The sequence below is a fragment of the Gopherus flavomarginatus genome, chromosome 9 (genome assembly GCF_025201925.1).
Source record: "Gopherus flavomarginatus isolate rGopFla2 chromosome 9, rGopFla2.mat.asm, whole genome shotgun sequence".
In the NCBI taxonomy this organism is placed as follows: domain Eukaryota; kingdom Metazoa; phylum Chordata; order Testudines; family Testudinidae; genus Gopherus; species Gopherus flavomarginatus.
In genome coordinates, this window is record NC_066625.1 from 30,487,313 (window position 1) to 30,505,221 (window position 17,909).

General features: G+C 47.1%; 1 protein-coding gene across 2 annotated transcripts in view; it reads right to left on the minus strand.

Annotated features, from left to right (window-relative positions):
• The window catches only part of SEC14L5 (SEC14 like lipid binding 5), a 54,101-nt gene that overhangs the window by 22,070 nt on the left and 14,122 nt on the right, over window positions 1-17,909 (minus strand). For both annotated transcript variants that reach the window (XM_050966427.1, XM_050966426.1), the window contains exons 3-4: window positions 2,721-2,870; window positions 2,447-2,578 (exon numbers count right to left, since the gene is read on the minus strand). In XM_050966427.1, the coding sequence (XP_050822384.1) occupies window positions 2,447-2,578; window positions 2,721-2,870 (282 nt within the window). The remainder of the gene's footprint in view (window positions 1-2,446; window positions 2,579-2,720; window positions 2,871-17,909) is intronic.

The following is a 17,909-nucleotide window of genomic DNA, read 5'->3' on the forward strand; positions in this document are numbered from 1 at the left end:
CCACCCAAGGAAATCAAGACTAAACCTACCTCTGCTGCTTGGCTCCTCAAATGGTAATGGCAGGAGCAAAAGAGCATTACAACAGTGCTGAGAGCATTTAATCAAAGCCATAGTGCTAGACGCAGTACGTGCATGTAGCAAGAGATGGTCACTGAAGCAAACCCACAGCCCATCCAGGGCTGCTTGCTCAGCCACCCCTCCAGCTGAGCCTGCAGTGACTCTGCCTTCAGGCACGCAGCAGCAGCTTGTCCGTGAGCAGAGACTGGGTCATTTGAGCCTGGGGTCATCTATTTCCCCAAGCCGGCCAGAGCTGTTGATCTGTCTATGCAACAGCATTGCCTGGCCAGGAACCCTCCTGCTGCCTTGCAGCATAACACACTCTCCAGCCTGCTCTTGATCCTGTTCCTGCCCCAGCCTTGCCTGAGCCTGGTTCCGGGTCTTCTCCTTGAACTACTCCGACCACACTTCAGTCCTTGAGCCTTCTGACCCTCAGACTCTGACTACCCAGCTTCAGACTTTGGCCTGCACCTGGTCTCTAGCTTTGGTACTGACTTGGCTTGTCCCTGGACTCTGATCTCTGTTCCAGCACTACCCTCAGCCCAGCCCTGACCCTACAGCCGGCTTTGGCCTCCACTCCGACTGCTAGGCCTGATTTCCAAGAGGAAGCACCTGTGTCATTCCACTGCCCCAAACAATTCACAAGGTAAATAGATAAGACAGAGTGAAAGAAGGGGGGAATTATCCTCCCTTGTTGGACAGATGGGAAATGGGTACCCAGAAATGAAATGACTCACCCCAAGTTGCCCAGTCAGCCTGTGGCAGAGCTAGGAACTAAATCCAGGTCTCTTGAGTCTCAGCCACTACCTTAACCACAGAACTTCCTTCCTCTCTAGGCAGTCTCCCTGCATTCTTTTCCTCAAGGAAAACACCCACGTAGCTCTTACCTCTATCCCTTGTGAAGGAGTCTGCATTTTCCCTTATGTGTTACTGTTTTAGTCCAGTAACAGAGTACAAAAGAAACCCACCCCATGCACACAGAGATTGGTAAAAAACAGAGTCCCCACAGGGATTATAGGCAGCAGCCAGAGAAAGATCTTATTTCTCCAAGGAACACAGCGGAGGTTGAAACATGAGAAAAACCTGTTTCCTGTACACTCCCACAATTAAGAGGAAATGGGCAAAAGTAGACAGCAGGACCATCTCAAGGATGCAAACAAGTAGTTCCTCTCTTCCAGAAAGCGGGCAGAGCTTGGAAAACTAGCAGTTAACCTTCCTTCCAGAGTGGTTCAAGACCCACAGGTAACACAGTGCGGTCAGAGAGATCCCAGTAGCATGAAATTTGGCACTGGTGCATGCGCACACACACAGCATCACTGCTGGGCTCAGTGAGCAGCATCTCAACACAGTCAGCAGCTGAGATAGACCCACGGTGACAGCAAAGGAAAAGCCTGATCCATTATCATTTCCATGACCACCACACCACACAAATGTCCCATTGGTCCTGGCCCTGGGGGCCCAGTGAAATTGGGGGGGGTGGGGTGGGCAGGGGGTTAAGTTATTTGCTTCCCTAGAAGCGACAGCCATTGCACGCTTCTTTGATTCCAAGAAGCTGCACTAACATACAAGTTCTGACAGGGCAGGTAAGTAACATGATCTGGACTTTTGTTTAGGAAATATGGTGAGGTATCAGATTGCTTCCAGAAACAGAAGACGCTATTTTTAATGGTGATTGAACCCCTGTGGCCCAGATGCACTGATATGGTACACACACTCGACAAGTGGAACACGCTGGGTGACATCTTCTCAGGCCACAGATAAGCAGCACAAGAGTTTTATCTAAATGATCGACACAGGAGCAATCTGGAAGTCCCGGGGACAGAAAGAGCACGACAAGGAAGCCAGGAACTGTGCTCATGTGGGAGCAGCACGAGAATTCAGCTGCCACAACTGCCTCCCCTACCCACCACCTCACCTTGCCATCACAATAAGTACTTGGGACTCCTCCCTAAAAACTGCTAGAATCATGCCAAGGCCAAACCCCAACACTGGCCAGACATCCATCTTAACTCTAATCCTAAACCCAGAGAACTATGGGAACATGTTATACCAAATCTAGAGCCCCACCTGCCTCCCCTTGCTCTCTGATCTCACCCCAGGACCTAATGTTCCAGCCAAGGCAAGGTAACTCCTTCCCCCAAGATGAGCTAGTTGTTGAGCACTCCCACCTTTGGGAGTCCCTTCAGGTGCCCATCAAATAGGAGCCCCCAATCCAGGTCAACAGGCTTTCAAGTCACATTGGATTACGGTCCAGCATCCACACTCTTCGGAGCGCCCTCCCCTGGCTGTTAGCCCAAGGTGGAAGGCTTCCGCCACGGTCACTCAGCTGCTCTGGCTCACCGCACAGCCAAGAGGAAAAGGAAAGCTGCTTGGGAAGAGAGGCACTTACCGAGTAGCTACAGGTCTCAAGGACGACAACACGATTGGCAAAGGTCTCGTTGTGAGCCTCAATGAGGAGCGTTCGCTCCTTCCAGTTCACGGTGTTCTTCTGTATGAAAAAGACGTACTCTACCCCGGCAATCTGAGAAGGAAGAAAGGAAGAACAAAGCCATACAGGACGTTAGGAGATGTGTGAGCAGAGCAATCACCACGGCTCCAGCCTCTACTGCCCAAAGCAGCAGACACAAGGAAGCCTGGAGACACTGTGTGTATTAGGCTCTCACCTTCTTCAGCAGCCGTGGAGCATCCACATTCAGCTTGCAGCTCCGTTCAACAATATGAACAGCTCCATCATCACTCTTGGATTCCTGAAGGATCTCACTGCCCAGGAAGACAGGGATCTCTGGGCACGTGGGAAAGCGCTTCTCGTAGGCCTAGGAGATGCAATGAAGAATAAGGCTATGTGTACACTGGAAGTGCTGCAGCTGTGCCACCCTAGCACTATAATGTAGACACTTACAACAGTGCTATTGTAAGGCCACCTCTCCAAGATATACTAGTTAAGTCAATGGAGTCTACACCAGGCCTTAGGTCAGCTAAACTACATCTCTCAGGGGAGTGATACCTAACTTTGTAGTGTAGACCAGCCCTGAGCCTCAGCCACCGGGCCATTCACAAAGATCTGTGACAGGTCACAGAGCTACAAAATCCCCTTCATCTCAGAAAAGAGGAGCTAATGCAGAGGTTAAGTTATAGTGCAGTGCAAAACTGCACACCAATCTTTACTAAAACAGGGTTTAGTTAATCCCTAGGAAGGTTGTGTAATCTGTCATGGGAGGTTTGAGAACAGGATGACAAACACCTGTCAGCGATAGTCTAGATCAGTGGTCCCCAGACTGTGGGGCACAACCCTATAGGGGGGCATAGAGGAACATTCAACATTTGGTGGGGAGAGGCAGGTGCACCAGACCTTGGGGGTGGGGAGAGAGCTCTGGCCAGTCCCAGTCTGCCCCCAGTTCCACCCTTTGCTCCACTCCTGAGTCAGCTCTGGACCCAGCCACAGCTCCACACCTCCAATTGCTCTGGCCCCAGCCACAGCTCTGCCCTCATTCCCTCTCCATCTCTAGCCCCAGCTCCGCCATCAGCCCAAGCTCTTCTGCCAAGGAAGCTATGGCTGTGCAGTAATAGAGGGGAGGGGCGCAGGCAGTTTCCATTATTGGTAAGGGGGGAGAAGAGCACAACAGGAACATGATAGCTAGTGGGGCCCCTCCAGGTTATGTTGTAATGTGGGGTATCTGGGAGCCAGGTGATTGTGGGTTGGTGGAATGGTGGTCCACCTCTAGAGACTAGAGCTACATCTATCAGGTCAGAAGTAAGACAATTACATAAATTTCCACCTTCTCCCAACCCTCCTTCCTCCCTCTTCCCAGTTTTGGGCATGTCCCAGAAGTATTACCTGACTGAACAGCAGTCTCAAGAGGCCAGAACTGGAATAGCTGCAAGTCAGAATTGAAGTGCCTTAGCAGAGCTGTGCTTGGCCCCAGGAACACAATAGCAGGGGATTAAGAATGAAGTGTTTGTGCGATACTTGCACTACATTAGCACTAGAAAATTAGGGCTGGAAAGGACCTCAAGAGGTCATCTAGTCCACCCACCCACTCTCCCTTGAGGCAGGACCAAGTAAACCTTGACCATCCCGGACAAGTGTTTGTCCAACCTGTTCTTAAAAACCTCCAATGATTGGGATTCTACAACCTCCCTTGGAAGCCTAGTCCACAGTTTAACTAACTTTTTATAGCAGTGGTCCCCAAACTTTTCACATCACACTCCCCCTTATCCCAGTCTGCATGTCCCCCCTCTAGAGCTGGGGGCAGGGCTGTGGCTTAGGGGGTGTTTGGACTGGGGTAAGCCACAGCTTGGGGCAGGTCTGAGGTGGAAGAAGGACTGCAGCCTGGAGCCAAGGCTGGGACCGGGAGCAGAGCCGCAGCAGGTCACCCATTAGTCATCTTTTCTCAAGACAAAACACTCCCAGTTTAACCTTTACTCAGAGGTCAGGTTTTCTAAACCTTTTATCATTTTGGTTGCTGTCCTCTGGACTCTCTCCAACTTGTCCACATCCTTCTGAAAGTACGGTACCCAGAACTAGACACACAACTCCAGCTCAGGCCTCACCAGAGCCGAGTAGAGCAGGACAATTGCCTGCCCTGTGTTACATGTGACACTCCTGCTAATACACCCCAGAATGCTATTCACCTTTTCTCTTTGCAACTGCATCACACTGTTGACTCTCATTCAATTTGTGATCCACTGTAAACCCCAGGTCCTCTTCCGCAGTACTCCCACCTACCCCCTTATTTACCATCTGTATGTATGCTTTAGATTTTACCTTCCTAAGTGTAGCACTTTGCACTTGTATTTATGGAATTTCATCTTGCTCTGTAAATCTTTAATGCTAGTTTATCAGAAAGGCTCTCCCCAGCTAGGGGCAGGTGCCAGGAGCAGAGTGGAGCAGGTGTCAAGAACTAGCTGCTGTTCTTCCTTAGTCCATCTTTATCTTAAGTCAAAAGCCTTCAGCAAAACTCAAGGGATCTACAAATTCTGTAGGAGTTTACAAGGGATTAAACTCGCCATGTGACTGTGCAGCACAAAGGACCCCTGAACGGCAGCCGATAGCTAGAGCAGGTCCAGTTCATGTCCATCTGCCTTGAGCCTGTAGACTTGGCTGTCTGAAGCCTTATCTAAGGCAAGGTTAAACTTCTGACTTCTCTATCGAGCTCTCTCAGTGGTTCTCAAACTGGGGGTTGGGACCCCTCAGGGGGTCATGAGGTTATTACATGGGGGAGTCCTGAGCTGTCAGCCTCCACTTCAAACCCCCACTTTACCTGCAGCATTTATAATGGTGTTAAATATATTTTAAAATGTTTTTAATTTATAAGAGGGGGTCCACAGGGGCTTGCTATGTGAAAGGGGTCACCAGTACAAAAGTTTGAGAACCACTGAGCTAGCTGCTGAAGAGTTGTAGGGCAACGTGTGACTTCAGCAAACAGAGCCACATGGGTCAGGGAGGGGGTGAGGAGGCTCGAAGATGGGCCTGGTGATACTCAAATGGACAATATTTGTAATTTGCAGCCAGGCTTTTGAACCATGCCAGTGCCAGCCTCGGACAGTGCAGCGTGTCCCCTTGCTGGCATTTGGGTCACTTTCTAGATACTGTTCTGGTTTCTGACACCCTGTGGCCATGCTCTTAGTCTGGTGAGGTGTGAAGTCATAATTGGGTTTTTGGTGTCTTTGCAGAGTGTTAACAGCATGTGTAAAAAATTATACAAGCCGGAAATGATGAGGGCAGGTGCCAGGTAATACTGCACCCTGGTGGCCCACAGGGTAGCTTGTAGCTTTCATTGGCCCAGTGTTGAGAATCTGATGCCAAGGAATGGCTGGGCTGAACTGCCTGAAGTAACTCTTGCCTAAATGCTCCAGGAAAAAAATATTTTGGGGTTGTATTTTCTCTCCAGGGGATAAAGAGGGTGAAAACAGTGATCTTGGGACAGGGAAGGTCATGAATTTGGAGAAGGGTGGGGGAAGCAGGGAATGTTAACCCCATCCTCCTCTTCTATAAGAGAGATTGGTAGGCTGACAATGGCAGGTTTCAGAGAGCAGGTAATTAGGGATGCATGCCTAACTCTCTGACCCTAGAACAAAGTGCAGCATTGGAACCGGCTACCTGGGAGCATCCTTTGGCATTGTCTGGCAGTTGTGAATAGGGTGACCAGATGTCCCGATTTTATAGGGACAGTTCTGATTTTGGGGTCTTTTTCTTATATAGGCTCCTTTTACCCCCACCCCGTCCCCATTTTTCACACTTGTTATATAGTCACCCTAGTTGTGAATATTCCTGTGAGTCTTGAAAACCTGTAGCAAATCAAGCTGCTTGAACAATAAGATGCCTTTGGCCAAGGAGCCAGTTTATCCTGTGGGTGTGATTAGACCATTGGTGATTAGCCAATCGCTCTGGGAAGCTTTTAATTTGCCTTAAAATGGCCTCTCCTCAAAAGAAAATGGCCTTAATGGGAGGCCTTACAGACCTGGGGAGATCTGCAGAGACTAATACATGACTTGGGGACATGACTAGATGAACATGCTAATAACAGGCAGAGGGTAAGTGAAGGATGTGAGCTCTGAAGGCCAGAATTCCACTCAGGATACTCTCTCTTCCTGCTCTGGATATTTGAGCTTGCTGACCGCCTGATGCCATTCCATTCAGAGATCTAAGAGCAGGGGAGCTGGAATGTGTCCTCAGAAGCCTGTGCTATTTTAAGGGCAGGTGCTATTCCCAGCAGCAGGCCACACAAACATGGGCGGTGGGAAGTCAGCCTCCCAGACGGTGGGGATATACACACTGCTTTGGTAATTGGCAGCCCCCATCCAGGCTGCGTTGTGCACATAATGACATCTGAGATGATCTTATTTATAGTTTTGTTATCTCCTTTCTGTGGTTGGTTGGCTGAAGGGACTAACCCTTCTGTATGACACAAGAGCATCTTCCAAGTCCATCATATTTGCCAAAACTGACTATGAGCTCCTGGCAATTTAACCCAGTAGCCCATGTATAGCCGAGTCTAGCCTCCATTTGCACCAATAGCAAAGAAGTCTGAAGGAATCCATGAGACTGCTGCAAGAAAGAACCCTTTCCATCTTCCTCAGTTTGTCTGCCCTAGAGACCTCTACACTGGAGTCATAAGCCCTTTGTACAATACATGCTCCTCTTTAATTATTTTTTATTTACAGTTGCACCCACTACCATACTAGGCACTTTCCATAAAGCCTCAAGCAGGATGATCCACTCTCCAAGGAGCTTGTAGGACAGAGACAAGTAGAGAGAAAAGTTAGGAGAAGGGGAGCAACTTGAATGCATGTCAGCTTGATTTACAGTAAGCAGCATGGCAGTGGGGTATTAGGAGGTACTCAAACATGGACAAAATTGGGGGGAGGCCTTGCAGATAAGCTTGGGGTAGGGGTGGCCCATGCATAGGAGGCAAGACCTGGAAGTGATGGGATGTGAAACATGCATGTAGTATAAAACTTGACATGGTTAGATGTATGTAATGGAGCTAAATTTGGAGGGGGAGGGGGGGAAATGGGTTTTGCATTGTGTATTATTCCATTCTCTTCACTTAATACCTTTCAGCAGAGGATTTCCAAGTGCTTCACAGAACTGAGTAGGAATAGAAAAAAGTTTAAAATTTATGAAGTTGTTTTCACTTTTTTTTTTTTTTTTTTTTTTTAAACTTTCCTCTGTAGTGTTGGCAATGCAAACTGCAGCACTGGGCTAGTGCAGGACTGGGTGCTAGGGAGGAAGTGAAACTGACTAGTCTAGCTTCACTGTCCAAAGGAAGTAAAAGTCGAGGAAACAACTTGCATTGCTAGGGAATGTGTACAGTAACATACAGCATTTGCCTAAATTGAGAGATTGGATCAGCCCTTCCTTTATTGCTCTGTTTTACATCTCCTCTTGGAAATCATTCCTGGTGTACTCAATCCTCACTGTCCAGGCTGGGTTACCCTACTGCCTCCTAAGAGGGGAGCTGGAGCAGTAACTAAACCAGTGCTTCCAGCGAAGAGCCCAGACCAGCAGAGGGAGAGCACAGGGAACACAAGTCCCGTAGCAACAACAGGAAGAGGCAAAAGACTGCACAACATTGCCCAGTGCCAGTTTCTTTCTAGGAAAGGCCCCTGAACATGTGCTTTCTTTCAGGTATCAGGATAACAAACACCTTCTGAGCACATCTATTGGGATGAAGCATTAGTTCACTCAAAGGGACACTAGCAACTTAAGTCACTGTATAAATCAACATGTCACTAACTATGTTAGCAATACAGATTGTTGGAATAGATCTTAAGATAGTCAGTGTACTTTTCATTCCTGATGCAGTTTATTTTTGATACTCCAGGTAGCAGGGATCTCCTTCAGGGCCTATATGCTACACATATTGCTGCTCTGTCAACTCCTAAAATAACACTGCTCTACAGCCAAAACGCTTCTGAAATAAATGTAGTCCAACTTTACTAATTCTGGGTCACTGAGAATGAAAATGATGCTTAAAATTGTTTATTGGCTCTAGTTTTCAAGATATGCTATTGGGTCAGTATATACGACCCTTGACTTGGGAATGGCAGAGGATAAGTGAGTTATAAAGGGAAGGGATCTCAATTTAAACCAGAAATGACTAAAATACATCTTTGACTGGATCTATGAATAAATCTATGACTGGGTTTGGACAGTACTTGCTTTTTAGGCAAAACAATGAATGATGCAATCTGAAGCTGGTATTGCGTCATACATGAGATGAATTACATCATGTTATTCCTAGAAGTCATGGATGATGCAATCATAACGAAGCTTACATCACTCTGCTGAAAAAATTGCCCTAGATCAGCTCTAGAAATCATACAGTGTCGTGTTCTCTTATTTGTCAGTGTTTGATTTTGCAAAGGGACACATTTCTGTTTAGCCAAAGTGAGCAGAGATGCCTCGTACTTGTGTGAACAGTGCAGATAACTTCTGCTATGTTTGTGGTGAAGTGACTTTTGCATCACAAAAGTGCAGTATAAGCACTATGCTTAAGAAAGCCTATCACCTTTATTTTGGCTGCAAAATTGGAGATCAGGACAAGAGGTGGGCCCCACACATACGCTGCAATACTTGTGCAACAAATCTTGGCCAGTGGTTGAACAGGAAAAGGAAATCTATGCCTTTTGCAGTGCTAATGATTTGGAGAGAGCCAACAGATCATACCAGCAATTGTTACTTTTGCATGGTGCCTCCAGTTGGAAAAAGAAGAAAAAGTGGACTGTGCATTATCCAAACATTCCATCAGCTATACGCCCAGTACCCCACAGAGAAGGACTTCCGGTTCCTGATGCACCAGAATCACTCTCACTTGAGTCAGACGAGGAAGAAGAAGAAGAAGAGGATGAAACTTCTGGTCCTGAACCATCAATGTCACGGGACCCACATTTTCTCCCATCCTCCTCCTCTGAACCACACCTCATAACACAAGGTGAACTGAATGACCTTGTCAGGGATTTGGAACTACCCAAGAGCAAGGCAGAGCTGTTGGGCTCCAGACTACAGCAGTGGAATCTCCTGGCAGGCTATCAGGGCAAATTGAGCCCATCAGTGCTTGCAGACTATTGCTGGACAGTGACAAGAGATGCTCCATTTAATGAATACAAGAGACAAGCCAAGAAGCGCCGAGTAGACACTGAATAGGACTAAACTATGTACATAACAGTTTTTTGCCTTTTGTTTCATAATAAATTTTATTTATATAACGCTTTTGCTGATTTTTAAAGTGTTACATAAACAGGACAGGTGAAATATTATCATGTAAAGCAACCATAAACACATGAAAAGATGGGGATCAATATGAAAATTGAAAGGTGGATAAGGAACTAGTTAAAGGGGAGACTACAACGGGTCATACTGAAGGGTGAATTGTCAGGCTGGAAGGAGGTTACTAGTGGAGTTCCTCAAGGATCGGTTTTGGGACCAATCTTATTTAACCTTTTTATTACAGATCTTGGCACAAAAAGCAGGAATGTGCTAATAAAGTTTGCGGATGACACAAAGCTGGGGGGTATTGCTAACATGGAGGAGGACCGGGATGTCATACAGGAAGATCTGGATGACCTTGTAAACTGGAGTAATAGTAATAGGATGAAATGTAATAGTGAAAAGTGCAAGGTCATGCACTTAGCGATTAATAATAAGAATTTTAGATATACATTGGGGACACATCAGTTGGAAGCAACAGAGGAGGAGAAGGACCTTGGAGTATTGGTTGATCACAGGATGACTATGAGCCGCCAATGTGATATGGCCATTAAAAAAGCTAATGCGGTTTTAGGATGCATCAGGCGAGGTATTTCCAGCAAAGATAAGGAGGTGTTAGTACCGTTATATAAGGTGCTGGTGAGACCTCACCTGGAATACTGTGTGCAGTTCTGGTCTCCCATGTTTAAGAAGGATGAATTCAAACTGAAACAGGTTCAGAGACTGGCTACTAGGATGATCCGAGGAATGGAAAACCTACCTTATGAAAGGAGACTCAAAGAGCTTGGCTTGTTTAGCCTAGCCAAAAGAAGGCTGAGGGGGGATATGCTTGTTCTTTATAAATATATCAGAGGGATTAATATTAGGGAGGGAGAGGAATTATTTAAGCTTAGTACCAATGTAGACACAAGAACGAATGGGTATAAACTGGACTCTAGGAAGTTTAGACTTGAAATTAGATGAAGGTTTCTAACCATTAGAGGAGTGAAGTTCTGGAACAGCCTTCCAAGGGGAGTAGTGGGGGCAAAAGACATATCTGGCTTTACGACTAAGCTTGATAAGTTTATGGAAGGGATGGTATGATAGGATAGCTTAATTTTGGCAACTGATCTTTGATTACCAGCAGATAAGTATGCCCAGTGGTCAGTGATGGGATGTGATCTGAGTTACTGCAGAGAATTCTTTCCTGAGTGCTGGCTGGTGAGAGTTGCCCACATGCTCAGGGTTTAGCTGATTGCCATATTTGGGGTCAGGAAGGAATTTTCTTCCAGGGCAGATTGGCAGAGGCCCTGGAGGTTTTTCGCCTTCCTCTGCAGCATGGGGCATGGGTCACTTGCAGGTGAATTCTCTGCAGCTTGAGGTCTTCAAACCACAATTTGAAGACTTCAATAACTCGGACATAGGTTAGGGGTTTGTTATAGAAGTGGATGGGTAGGGTTCTGTGGCCTGCTTTGTGCAGGAGATCAGACTAGATGATCACATTGGTCCCTTCTGACCCTTAAGTCTATGAGTCTAAAAGACCTAGGTTTACAAATTTATGATTAATACTCTATCTACACAATATACATAGACATAAAATGTAAAAACTTAAATATCTTAGAAACAGTAGCCAGTTGTTTTAATTGTCATGTTTGAATTCAGCACATCAAAATACATAATAAATATCACATTTTATCTCTGAAGCAGACTGACTTCTCAAAAATTGTAGACCAGTGTAATGAAAGATGACTAGTTAATTTCCTTTTGTTTATAGGCCGAATTTCTAGGCAGTGTTGCTTCCAGATTCTCATACACTAGTACATTATGCAATGCTGCAGGGGAGCAGTTCTCTGCCCAGCTGTTTCCTTGGGAAGGTCAAAGCCAATGCAACATTTTGCTTGGGCCAGAGGTTTGGTAAAAGCTAGTTTTCACAAAGTCTAAAGATCAAGTCAAATTTGGCCTGAATACTGCCTCTTTAGTAAGAAAAAGCTGGTTTAATCACTGACATCCAAAAATGTAAAACATCTTAAAAGCAAAGGAGACACATTGCTTCTTTAATTCAGGCACAGATCTGGTACCAGGAATCCACTCTGCAACCTAGAGTAAAAACCATTACTGCTGCGCCTCCTCCTTCCCCTGATGGAATAGGTTACTCCAGTAACAAGAAGCTTAGAAACAGCAGCCACTGACTAATGAGTCACTGCTAATGAGTCACTCCTTCCTGTTAGAAGAAGGCACACAGCCCCTATGGAGGAACTAAGATAAGGGCCCAAACACACATCCTAAATAAGCTTTATCTCCTGGTTTGAGGAAGGATTCCTCTTCTACATGTCAACCTTACGCTCTCTGCTAATCTTCGCTACACACCAACAGCAACTCTAAAAATACAGTGGGTCATGGCACCTGCCTGCGGGTCACGTGGAGGAGACATTGAAGAGCTGCGCCACAGTGCTCTGGTTGCCCCCATAAATCACTACTGACCTCTCTGGTACCCCTTTCATCACTGCAGAGAGATACAGGGCTGCACTGCTGAGCTTTCACTGTCAGCAGCTAGACCCACCAGTGCATTTCTCCTCCAACTGGCAACAATCACAACCCCAAAAGGGGAAAGAAGAAGGAGTTTCGACATTAAGCAGCAGTTGCCACTCCTCATCCCTCCCCCCCCCCGAAAATCACTTAATTGAGCTGAAGATGCAGAACAGAAAACAGCACAGCCAAATTGAACCCGAATGGGACTTAATGTTACCAGCCATAGTATTAGAAGAAGCTAACCTGCCTGCATTTGCCCTTCCAGCTCCTTGCTGCAGTAATTCTTCAGAGTTTTTCCAAGGAAGAAGGCCCTTGAAGTCATGGCTCTGCAGGCTCTGAACTAGCCAAGAGCTAAGTTCCTTTTGGGTCTGTCGGTAATTCAACACGATTCAAGTGCTGAACAGAATCAAATGCGTACAGCAATAAGCGATTTACTCATCCTGTCCCGCTCCTTCCAGAGTGACCCACTTGGGACAAATACTCACTGAGCAAAGCATTGCTCACCCCAGCTTTCACTTCCCACAAATCCTCTAGCCTGAACCTGCCAAGGCTCCACACCAGAATCCAGGCCACAGACTGTGGAACTGCCTCTTCCAGCTACAATCAAGTTCCAGGGCTGACTTATTACCAGATCAGGAGAAAATCCCAGAGCAACTGATCTGAACAGCTGCAGCAGCTGCCTGGGCAACTCTGACCACTGAATACACCCAATTAGCCAAGTACTAATCTCACCATAACAGTTCACAAAAGGATCTTTCCTTATGCTGCACACAGACACCTTACCCTTGAAAGAGGTGTCTACAATGGTTGTCAATTCAGGCCTAATTTGTTCTATGGCCTTGTCTACCTCAGAGGTTATAGCTCCAGCTTTCGCACTGTTATACCATCAACACAGCTCCACTGGTGGTAGCAACCGCAACAGAACTGGTGCAGTCAACCCATCAGTGGCCATCAATGTTCCAAGCAGCGTAGACCTGATCTGGGCAGCGTTAGACAACTCTGTGCTTAGCACACTTGTGGCTGACTGGAGTCCTGTCTAGCTCTACCATCAGACAGCTGCAGCAACAGTGGGAAATAGAAGCACAAATCCGAACATGCACACCTGGCCTAAGAACTACCATGTTTTTAGAGCCAAATTAGGACACCCATCTGACTGGATACAACCAATATGGCTGAGTTATGCCCACACAGCAGCTTTCCTCACAAACCAGTCACATGTCAGCCGTGGTTGTAAGTCCACACTGCCAAGTGTGTGTCAGTGCACTACAGCATAAGCTGTTCTGCTATCCCAGACCAGCTCAGCATACACCACACACAGAACGACACCAGCAGCACGTGGAGCAATATGCCCTGTGACGTCCCATAGCACATAGCCAGAGGAAGGGAGTGGCCAGCTTGGTTCCATAAGCATGGTTAAGGGGTCCACCAAATAGTGTAATGAGCTGGTTATAGCCCCAGACCTAGACACAGTGTTAGCTCCCACTGCTACTAAACAGAGGATTAGCCATGTTTACACCAACCATACCACAACAGGTTACAAATTCAGGTCACGTTATAGTGCTGGGAGAACCTTGGAGGACTCAAAATGAAAGTACCACATGAGAGAGACATTTCTCTCCAGTAAAGGAAATTACACCCTCTAAAAACCTCATGATCCCCCTGACAGGGGGTGGTGTAAGGGAAGGGAATGCCCCTTAAGCTAGTCTGTTCCTATTCCTCTTCTCCCAGCCTCCATATCCTCCCCCCAATCCTTTCCCCTTTCATAGGATAAAGATCTAGAGAGAAGGTGCATGTGACTCATTATAATTCCCCGCATCTGGAGTATCCCTCTCATCGACCCCCTCTCTTCAGGATAAGGGAGTAGACAATGCATTCCTGCCCACCCTCTGCCCTCCAGTATGCCCCAGAGAATGGGAGCACATGCCCAGGGCATCTGATCTTTACACAACTCCTCCTGCTTCTCCTCTGTGGGTTTTCATAACCCGTCAGGCAAGTGACCTAGAAACAGTTTATAAAACAGATGTGCCTCAGGAGTCCGGACTTGGATATTTCTGTCCGTAACAGCACAGACGCTCAAGCACCAAAGCAGAGCAAGCAATAAAACCCCTCACCAGTGTAACTCTGCTGTACATGTGCAGACATTTCAGCCCAGAACCTGCTGGGTGGTTCCTGCGTGCTCCGGTGAGGCAGCACTCAGAATTAGGTTATCTAGCCTCATACTGTACCAGAATATCCTCGAGGGGAACATTATCCTCTCAGCTCATGTAAGGAAACTGAAGGGGATTATACCGTAAGTCAGCACAGTGTTGCATAACGATTCCCAGGACAGCAGCTCTGGCTTTCTCCCCAAGCCAGTCACTTCTCTAAGGCTAGAGAGAGGCTTCACTAATTCCCCATTAGTACATGTTACTGCTGAAGTGACTGGTTTGGACCTTGCATGTTAGGAGACAGTTCCTTCAGCAGGCTGGGTAAAATGAGGTGAGTCACCAATCTTCTCACTTGTTCTCCGCCTGCATTGCCTCCAGAGCCATTCTGAAGGAGTCCCCTGCCTACCCAGGCAGCCATTTGTGAATAAGAGCTGACAGTTGGGCTCAGAGGAATTGTGCCTGCTTATATCTGCCAAATGTTGCTCCAGAGTGGTTCTGTGGCTCCCACAGTAGGGCTGTCTGGAGCCAGTGGCATGAAAGAGCTGTTTTTTTAGAAACAGGCCCAGCACACAGATGAAGATGGGAGAAAATGGAGGACAAATCACTGCACACAGAATCCAGTTGGGGCTCTAGCAAGCGCGTGAAGGCTCGTCCACATCAGAAAAATTACCTCACATTACAAAATAACCTAGAGGGGGCCCTGCTAGCTAACATGATGTTAAGCACTCATCATAGACAGAGACTGCTGTGTTTAGTGTCGTGCGAATGGGTCGTGAACAGTAGGGTTCACCTTAGGGCCAACTGAGACCAACTGACACCACATCAAAACACAACGTGTCCCTTCCTATGCTGAGTCACATTTACCATTGTGCAAGTTCCCATGACTCCTCAAGCTTGTATTCTAGCTCAATGCAATCCTCCAGTGCAGAGAAGCCTTAGAGAGGGGGTCTGTGTTTGGGGAATGGGGGCGGGGGAACAAGAGGGGAGTGAAGGTATGATGTCGTTAAGTTTGGGGCTGAGAAACTCCAAAGCAGCATCCTCCCCAGAGGAGGAGAGGGATGTTGCATTTCTCTTGAGCAGCCACTGACTCTAGAAAGAACTGTGACCCTCCCTCTTAGAACAAACTGCCTAGGGAGGTGGTGGTGGAAGCTCCTTCACTGGAGGTTTTCAAAAAGAGGCTGGACAGTCATCTCTCTTGGATGATTTAGCCACAACAAATCCTGCATCTTGGCAGGACGTTAAACAAGATGATCCTTGTGGTCCCTTCTAACACTATGGTTCAGACATTGTGTCAACCATCATCCAAGGCTCGAAGAGAGTGGACTTTCTCCAGCAGTCCTTTCTGTGTCTGCTTAAGCCAGGCTGGCACTTAGGGAGACCCTGTGTGGTGACACATGGCAGCTCAGGCTCTATGAGTTAGTCTAGGAGACCAACAAGGGCCATATGAGTGTCCAGCAGATGGAATAAAGAATCTTCATGATATTCATCATAAGAGAACCCTGTCTCTTGTCTACCCAAGGGTAACACAAGAGAAAACATGGGTGGGGTTGGGGATGGAGGGAAGGTGCAGAGGAGTCAGGACTCCACCAGGGGAAAAACTCCTCCAAAAAACATGCAAAGCAGTTATGGAGATAGGTGAGAGCTTTCTGTGACTGAGAAAATACTGGCAGTCTCTGGGCTGGAGCAGAAGTAAGAGATCCACTGGACTCCAGAGCTATAAACACTGATCTAGTGTTAGCGCCTTCTGGACGGGAGCCAATGATCTGCCTCATTCCTTCAGACTCGATGAAAGGAATGATTCAGTTAACACCAGCTGGTTATTACAATGCATCCACAACTGGGCAACACAGCAGACCTTCCAGGACCATGACGTGCGCTGTAGCCGGATGCCGCTAATTCTGGAAATCACCAACCTGTCCCATCTTCCATCCAACAGGAAACACCATTCTAGTCAGGCTATTCTGCTACAATATTCACCTTCATTTGCTATCTAAATACAAACCTACCCTTGATGCCAACAGGCAGAGGACACAGGGAGTGCAGCACCTAAGGTAGTACAGGGATCCCCTGTGTTGTATATCGGCATAACAGTTCAAAGAGCAGCATGAGAGGTCTCCATCGAGAGCCAGTAGCCCACTGCTCATCATAACCATTCTGAAGTGTACGTACAGATAATATTGAAAGAGTTAAGAGGAGAAAATGATGCTCTTAAGGTCTTGGCATTAAGGCAGGTCCCCAGCAGGTAACATAGCTTGGAGATGTTCCCTTCAGGCAGCAGGAGGTAGCTGAGACCCATCTCCCTGTCTATTTGCATACTGAGCCAGGTACACAAACACAGATTTCGAAAAAAAATTGACAAGGTAAAAAAACTGCAGGGGCTATTCTGTGTATGAATAAAGATAAAGGGCTGGGCTGGTATATCCTGGAGTGCATAGAGATACACAGAATCCTTCACCGAGGACGCAAACTAACAGTGTGCAGGTCTCATGAGAAAAGGGTTGCAGCCAGCAGGCTGCTACTTGAATCTCTGAGCTTTGTTAAACTAGTACTGGATTTACTATAGACAGATAAGTCCTGTGAGTTAAGTAGAGCAGTGATCTGAGATAGACCTGGTATGCTGGGGTGTACTGCTCCTTTGGGAGCAGCAAAACTGTGCATACCATGAATGCCCAGGGGCGAGACACTCCAGGGAGAAGCTCAGAGGGCTTGAATGTGCCTGTTGCTAACTTAGAGGGGAGTGTGTATGTTGCACCTGGCTAGTGGAGTGGGGGAGCTGAATGCCAGGCACAGACAAGGCTTCCCTCACACTAAGGGCAGGCGGTAGTGGGTGCCTCCCAACCCTGGGTATCCCCAGGAAGCATTACACAGGTCAAGACATGATCAACCATCAGGATATGTTGGACTCTGCAAACGACCCTTCAGCAGTGGGGCCAGAAGCCACACCCTACTGAGGAATGATTGCTAGTTGGACAAATTTCCCATGTCCTACTTTGGGGAAAGTCTGGTACCTTGGAGGAGGAAGGTAGTGAAGCAAAGCCCCCAGGGGCAGCAGGGCTCTTGGGGAGAGGAGCAGAGCAGGTCAGATGTACCATTGGACACGTACACACCAGTGAAAAGTTTGATCCAAGTTATTACAAATAAAATGCAGGGAAGTGCACATGCATTGCACCTTTGTGCGAGACAGAACAGTTTCAACCAGTCACTTCCAGAAGCTGCAGTGGGAATTCAGGTAGGTAGGACATAACCCAGATTGGAATTTGGCCAAGAAACTGTGGTTAACAGACTTACACTCTTACCAAAAGTGCCCTGCCTGAAATATTTAATACCCACAAGTGCCCAGGGTCCTCAATTTTACTTTGTCAATTGAGTTCTTCAGGGCAGGGATCATCTTCTCTTTATGCACAATGTATCTAGTACAGCGGGGCCCAAGCAGGTTTTTAGGCGCTACTGGAATACGAATAATAAGGACACCTCCAACAGCACAG